This window comes from Miscanthus floridulus, chromosome 18, assembly GCF_019320115.1.
Source record: "Miscanthus floridulus cultivar M001 chromosome 18, ASM1932011v1, whole genome shotgun sequence".
NCBI classification, from domain to species: Eukaryota; Viridiplantae; Streptophyta; class Magnoliopsida; order Poales; family Poaceae; genus Miscanthus; species Miscanthus floridulus.
This window is the reverse complement of record NC_089597.1, coordinates 121,198,090-121,206,024: the sequence shown is the minus strand read 5'-3', so window position 1 is coordinate 121,206,024 and position 7,935 is coordinate 121,198,090. Positions and strand designations below refer to the sequence as shown.

Sequence of the window (7,935 nt, the reverse complement as noted above, 5' to 3'; positions counted from 1 at the left end):
GCCAAGTGAGGAACACTTGTGCTTAGTGATGAGTAAGAACAGTCATCAGTATGGCATTAGTTTTGCAACGTGTCCCCCACCGAATTGTTTTTGGCCTGTGCTGTGCAGGGACAGGGCATGTGGATGGGTCGTCGAATCTTTTGCCTCCCATATTGAGGTAGCCCATGTGTGGGCCGCGAGCTCAATCATACACCCCTGCTTTCTTTCTTGTCTCTTGCTTTCTTCCCTTTCATTTTTTTTAATTTGCTCCATCATTAAGAAATAACTAACTGTGTGTAGTCAACTGAAGTGGCAGCATGCACTAAAATACTATATGCAAGGCAAAGACACAAAGAGACAACGTTTGTTTAGGTGTGGATGGAATTGAAGCTCAATTTTGCAACTTTGAATTTGTGATGCAGAAACAATGGCAATATATACTTGCATGTTTCTTTTTTTATAAGTCTTTTTTTTAGAAAATAGAATTTCCCTTCTGATGGCATGATTTGACTACACAAACTGAAAAAAGGTTAAAAACGACAGCTCTTTTTCTCTAGAGGATGCTACTACTCCATATAAGCTACTCTGTTACGATGCGTACCGCCGTGTATCGGCGTACTATGCATTTTGTTCTTGTCTGCTCAGCGAACCTCAGCAACCTCTGCTTCTTTGCCTCCGAGCAAGACTAATAATACAGCTAACTACTAACTGTAAAAGTTCTTTGCAATCTTTTCTCAGTCTACTCATATAGTAGTTATTCCCTTTATTAAAAAAACGCAATTCTAGCTCTGAATCTGGACACATGTCGTGTCCAGGTTCAAAACTAGAATTGCGTTTTTTTCTGAACGGAGGGAGTAGCTTTTAACTATTAATATATGACACATTTGTCTCTCTGATAAAGTTTCTCGGTTCTTGTGTCCAAATCAGTTGTAAGCTTACAATCCGCTTCTCTTCTCTCTCCTCTCTCCTCGACTTTAGCATTTAGCTAGGTTACAACCTCCTATTATACTTGCTCTTACGGCGTGATTCGCACACCTATGATGAACGAACTTTTAGGGATGATGATTCACTTCTCTCCTTTTCGTCGTTTCACCTTTTAGGTCATACTACCCTGACATTTCTTCTTCTTCTTCTTCTTCTTTATCTTGTAATTGAACTATTGAAGAATTCAAAGAAGCTGTTCCATCACAATTACTTGGAGAGTCCTCCATCTGTTCTAAGAACAATATCTCAAAATAACTGCATATCTGTTTTTTTCCTAAGAATCATTTTTTAATTTAAGTAGATCCATAACAAAAAGGTAGTAGTATTTGTGATGCATAATAAATAGTATTAGATCAATCGTGAGTCGTGACATATATTTTCATAATATTTTTTACATGCAAATATTGATACTATTTTTATTATAAAGATAATCAGTTTTCTTTAAAAAAAATGGCTGCTCGAGAAGTGATGTGTGCAACTATTTTAGAACTGAGTACATATCAAGAAAGATATGGGAACTTAGAGGAATATATCTAGTAGTATAAGATATACCAACACTAGGCTTATATTTTGTTATTAGATACGTATTTAGATGGATATATTTCTAGTCAATCTAATTTGGCAATTAGTGTAGCCCGTTTGTTTGTATTTGGTAATTAGTGTCTAATTATGGACTAATTAGGTTCAAAAGTTTCGTCTCGCGATTTCTCACGTAATTGTGCAATTAGTTTTTTTTTCGTCTACATTTAGTACTCCATGCATGTGCCGCAAAATTCGATGTGACAGGTACTGCACAAAAATTTTTGAGAACTAAACAGGGCCTAAACCATTATCCGAAAAGTTTTGTTCCCTAGGAGTATTTTGGTGGATTCACTGAATATTGTGAAATGGGCAGAATCATTTCTTAGTACCGAGAATCTTAGCCCTTAGTTCGTGAAAAGTTTTTTCAAAAAGTGCTACAGTACCCATCACATTGAATCTTGCGATACGTGCATGGAGCATTAAATATAGACGAAAAATAAAACTAATTGCACAGTTTAGTTGGAAATTGCGAGACGAACGTTTTGAACCTAATTAGTCCATGATTGAACATTAATTGCCAAATAAAAACGAAAGTGCTACAGTAGCCAAATTTCCAACTTTTCGCGAACTAAACAAAGGCTTATTATTCTAACAATTGTACTAGGACTAGGGCCAGATAATGCTCACAAGTGTACTAGCACTAGGGTCAGCCTATTCGGGCCGGTTTAGTTCCACTTCAAAATGCCAAATTTTTCAAGATTCTCCGTCACATCGAATCTTTGGACGTATGTATGAAACATTAAATATAAATAAAAATTAAAACTAATTACACAGTTTAGATGAAATTCACGAGACGAATTTTTTAAGCCTAATTAGACTATAATTAAACACTAATTATCAAATAACAATAAAAGTACTACAGTGATATTCCGTCAAAAATTTTACCATCTCAAAGGTACCTCGGTGGAACAAACGTGGCTGGGGCACGCACAATTCATGCCCACCGGATGCCAAGTACAGCCCGGGCCCACAGCAACTAGGCCGTGCCAATTCTGATGGAGGCCTCCTTCGTGAAGGACGACGAAGACAAGACAGCAGCAGATATGCTGATTTGCTGATTCATTGAGAGGGAGGAAAATATTATACTATGTGTTATAAGTCGATTTATAATAGTAGCAAATACTCTCACTAGACGCCTATATAGATCACGGACACGGCACGGCCAAGCAAATAAAAAAGACAAAAAGATTTACCGTATGTATGTTCGCTTATGCTAAAATTTAACTTGTGCTGATGCTTGTGATGATTTATTGTGAGAGAAAATTACTGTCCATTTAGTGAAAAATAGTTCAAGCGGTGTTACTCGTGCGGTAAACTGAGGATGAACTGTACAGTGGAGATAAGGTGTCATTGGTTTACCTTGCGTGCCAACCGAGCTCCGTGTCACGTTTGTGTTCTGGTCTTGCAAGTAACCACCTACTCAATTTGTTTAGCCAACAACCAGCAGTATTCGGAATGTACTGTACAGTGGAGTACTTCGAAAGCGGTGTGCAACCTACGGTCAAAACGTAGGGCTTGTTTGGTTGCCAATTTTTTGTGCTACTGTAGCATTTTCGTTGTTATTTGGTAAATAGTGTCCAATCATAATCTAATTAGGTTTAAAAGATTCATCTCGTGGGTTTCATCTAAACTGTGTAATTAGTTTTATTTTTTATTTATATTTAATACTTCATGTATGCGTCTAAAGATTCGATGTGACGGGGAATCTTAAAAAATTTTGCAAAATGGGGTGGAACTAAACTGGCCCGTAGCTGATCTGTACTGTAGTTAAAAAGCGTTGCATGCAAGGAATCGTTCCCATTGATGACTTCGTAGAGGACCTCATCATTTCCTTGCAAATACGGTAGCCTTTCCGTTTTGGAAAAAAAAAAAGCAATGCCCACAAAAGGGATCTGGCTTGGTCAAAAACTGCCCCGTACTAAATCCTTCACAGCTGGCACGGGGGGACCAGTGACCCAGTCCCCCATTGCTGCTGCGCTTGACCACGCACGCCAGCATGACAACCACAGCAGCCCTTGAATGCCAGTGCATTCACGAGCGAGGGGGGCAGTACGAGTGTAGTCGCTGGCACGAACTTTGGCTGAAACCGACTGAAAAAATACTGTTCCGGCTGAATTATTGTGAGAGAAAAACACTGTTCCAGCTAAAAAAAAAACCGAACAAATTTAAGGCAAGCGAACGGGGCCGTTGTACCGGTACGTTACGTACAGTACTTGGGTTTGCTTGCACGCCATTCCCTGCCGCCGGCGGCCGGCCCAGTTCACCTTTTTTCCCCCCCTCGGTTGCCCGTTGCACGCCGCTGCTGCCGTCTTGCACTGCAGACAGCACGGAATACGAGTACTACTAGTGCATTCCAACTGGCAGGCCGCAGAGCAGACACGGGTACCCGCGACAGATGTCATCAGGCCAGGACTGCTGGCAGGGCATGCACCAGGAGTACTCCTCCGAAACAAACTCGAACGCACGACCTCGGATTCCCTGACGACACGGCGCGCCAGGCTGAACAGTACTATTCTTCACTGAGAACAAGAACGGGGGCACAGCTTTCCTTCGCCGCCGGCCGGCCGGGTGCAGTCGTGCATTCCCCACAGATCCGCAGCCAAGCGGCCAGACGCCAGCAGATCCACTGCCCGCCTCACGGAATGATCCACCCCCAACGCAGAACGCACCGCGCCCCGTCCAACCCGGCAACCCCTGACAAGGCCAAGGCCAAGGCCAAGGCCACAACCCAACCCGGCCCCGGCCCCGGCCCCGCCGAAGAAACACGCAGCCACACCCACCCGACCACGAAATCACACCGTTTCCGCCCCAAAATCACCACCGCGACACGCTGACCGCAGCCAGCCAGCCACGCCCGCGGCCGCGGCCGCGTCTCAGGATCTGCCTGCCTGCCTGGCCGCCGCCGCCGCCGCCTGCCTCCGTCGCGCGGCCCTGCTCTGCCGTGCCGAGCCCCACGTCCACCTGCGCCCGCGGCCCAACAGCAACAAAAGAAGGAAACGGGCGCACGCGGACGGCGCCCCCGCCCTCCCCTCTCCCTCTCCTCGGCCGCGCGCCCGGGGCGAGCCGCGCCGCGTCCGCGTCCGACGTCCGAGCCTTCCTTTCCTTCCTCCCCATCGAGCCAAAAGACTCCCGTCTCTTTCCCTTCTCCTTTCTCGCCTCCTCTCCTCCACGCCGGCCGGCATGGCCTCCTGTTCCCAGCGCCAGTCACCTACCGTGCCGCCCGTCTCCATCCCACGCCTCGCCCCCTCGGATAACTACTAGCTGCCGTACCGTGGGAGCGCCGCCTCTCCAGTCTCCAGTCGCACCAACACCTGCCGCTGCGGCTCTCTCCGGTTGATTCCTTCCTGCGCGGGATTGGCGTCTTCCCGCTCGCCGCCGCGTCCGTTCCGCATTGCGAGGGCGCGCGTGCGCCGACCGGGTGCACTGCTCCGGATGGGGGCGTCCCACGACGCCGAGGGGGACCAGGAGGCGCGGGGCATGGCGAGCCTCCTGGCGGCGCGCCGCGCGCTGCGTGCCGGCCTGGAGAAGTCGCGCGCGCTGAGCCACGCGCTGGCTCCCAGGCTGGAGGCCATCCAGGCGCGTCTCCCCGCCATGGAGGCGTCGGTGCGGCCGATCCGCGCGCCGCGGGAGGCGCTGGCGACGGCGGGGCCCAACATCGACCGCGCCGTGGGCCCCGCCGCCGCCGTGCTCAAGGTGTTCGACGCTGTGCACGGCCTCGAGCCGCCGCTCCTCGACCGCGCCGCCGTTGCCGCCGACCTCCCGGGGTACCTCGCCGTGCTCGCGCAGCTCGAGGCCGCGCTCCGCCTGCTCGCCGACAACTGCGGCCTCGCCACGCAGTGGCTGTCGGACATCGTCGCCTACCTCGGGGAGCGCAGGCTCGCCGACGCACGCTTCGTGGCGGGACTCGCCGCCGCGCTCGACCGTCTCAGGGACGATGCCGCCTCCGCCGACCTCGACGCCGGGCTGCTCGCCGCCGCGCTCGACTTGCTCGTGGCCGAGTTCAGGCGGCTGCTCAAGGACCACTCCGCGCCGCTTGCGATGAAGGACCCCGCCGGCGGCGGCTCCGACCCACCGGCCGTTGTGCCTTCTCGGATCCCTCCCTCTGTCGTGTACAAGCTCAGCCTCATCCTTGACCGCCTCGCTGCCAACGGCCGGTTTGACCACTGCTCGTCGGCGTATGCGGACGCGCGAGGGGATACCGTGAGCGCCAGCCTCCGCGCGCTTGGACTTGATTACCTGAAGGAGACATCGGGGGACGCGCAGGCGCTCAGCCCGAGCGTCGAGCGCTGGGGGCGTCATCTGGAGTTTGCGGTGCACCACCTCCTTGAAGCTGAGAGAAAGCTCTGCGTCGCGGTGTTTGAACGGCGTCCTGAGGCCGCGCCCTTGTGCTTTGCTGAGATTGCAGCTCGTGCTGGCATTCTTGATTTCCTGAATTTCGGCCGTGCCCTGGCTGGTGTAAAAAAGGACCCCATCAAGCTATTGCGGCTGCTTGATGTGTTTGATTGTTTGAACAAGCTGAGGCTGGACTTCAACCGATTGTTCGGTGGAAAGGCTTGTGTAGAGATCCAAAGCAGGACTAGGGAGCTTGTCAAGACGGTCGTGGATGGTGCTGTTGAGATCTTTGAGGAATTGCTTGTTCAGGTGGAGCTGCAGCGCAATTTGCCGCCGCCAGTTGATGGTGGAGTGCCACGCATAGTGAGCTTTGTCGCCAAGTACTGCAATCAGCTTCTTGATCAGCCGTATCGATCTGTGCTGACACAGGTGATCACCATCCACCGCAGCTGGCGCAAAGAAGTGTTCAATGACAAGATGCTGGTTGAGGCAGTGCTTAGTATCGTTAAGACACTAGAGATAAACTTTGATACATGGTCAAAGGCTTATGGAGATTCGACACAGTCATCTCTCCTCATGATGAACATACACTGGCACTTCTTCAAACACCTGAAGGGTACAAAGCTGGGTGAGCTGTTAGGCGATCCATGGCTCCGGGAGCATGAACAGTACAAGGATTACTACTCAGCAATGTTTCTGAGGGAGAGCTGGGGAACACTTGCACCCCTGTTGAGCAGGGAGGGCCTGATCATGTTCTCCAAGGGCCGGGCTACTGCAAGAGATTTAGTGAAACAGAGGCTCAAATCATTCAATTCTAGCTTCGATGAGATGTTTCAAAAGCAGTCTAAATGGGTGATATCGGATAGGGATCTGCAGCAGAAGACATGCCACCTCGTGGTGCAGGCTATAGTGCCTGTTTACAGGAGCTTCATGCAGAACTATGGGCCGCTTGTTGAGCAGGACGTTAGTGCGAGCAGGTATGTGAAGTACAGCGCCGATGATTTGGATAAGAAGCTCAACACACTCTTCCTGGCCAAGCCAGGCAGGCCAATGAGAGCTGGAAGTTTCCAGATCAAGAATTCGGATGACAAGATTACTAGTGCAATGACCGGATTGTATCGGAGTGCTTCTACTCTGAAGTAGCTTCAGTGGGAGTTTGGAAAGACTGAACGCACAGTTTGTGCAATAAGCCAATAACTTGGTAGGCAAGGATGATTCGGGCCAATAAGTGAAGATCCCCACTTATGTGGGGGATGCAATAATGGTCCCATGATTAGAACAGCTGGAGCATAAGAAGAACATAAGACTCTTCCAGAACTGACATTGTGGGGGAGAAGATGACAGGAGTGTTTCCTCAGAGGATCTCCTTCCTGTCGATCATCTTTTCACCCTCTATTGCATTCTTATCTGTAGCAAGTATACTCAATTCATTTTAGGAACTTGTGTGGGAGCAGAGGATGTGTAATCGGTTATCTGGTACATGTTAGTAGATTGGTTGTATTATAGGAGGTGTGTTTCATATGGTTATGGTATACTATGTTTTAGATCTTATGAACATGCAGTGAATTATATGGTACAACTGGTGGCAAATGGAAATTACAGCAGTTAATTATATGGGACAGAATACTGTTTTTTTCCCTTTCCAAATTTCTATTGCCACACTGTTACATTTTCCTTCCTCTTTTATGGAATGGTTTACTTTTTGATCTGTTGTTTGACCTTTGATGTTGTGATGTACAGAAGCATGCAGTTGTATAGGAGCATAAGCTTACTACCTTTTATGCTCATGGATTGCCAACTATATGCATAACACTGTGCCATTAAACTGATACTATCTACTGAGAAAAGAAAATGGGATAACCAAAATTCATACCCTTGGTGTCATTGGTAATCATGTATTAATTTCTATGGCCTTGTGACACATATTGTTGCAAATGTAGTTCTGTTTGATATGCAATATGTGCCTACTTGGTTAGTATGTTCAGTTGTAATCAGGTTAGAGGCTAAATGGAGAGAAAAAAGGAACTTTAAACTTGACTACTTACATAGAACAAATAT

General features: G+C 48.6%; 1 protein-coding gene across 1 annotated transcript; it reads left to right on the top strand.

Moving 5' to 3' along the window:
• The first annotated feature begins 4,274 nt into the window (after positions 1-4,274).
• On the top strand, positions 4,275-7,484 carry LOC136520536 (exocyst complex component EXO70A1-like). Its single transcript, XM_066514093.1, has one exon. It carries the CDS (start codon positions 4,978-4,980, stop codon positions 7,018-7,020), a length of 2,043 nt encoding a protein of 680 aa, XP_066370190.1. The 5' UTR covers positions 4,275-4,977; the 3' UTR covers positions 7,021-7,484.
• Positions 7,485-7,935: the final 451 nt, after the last annotated feature.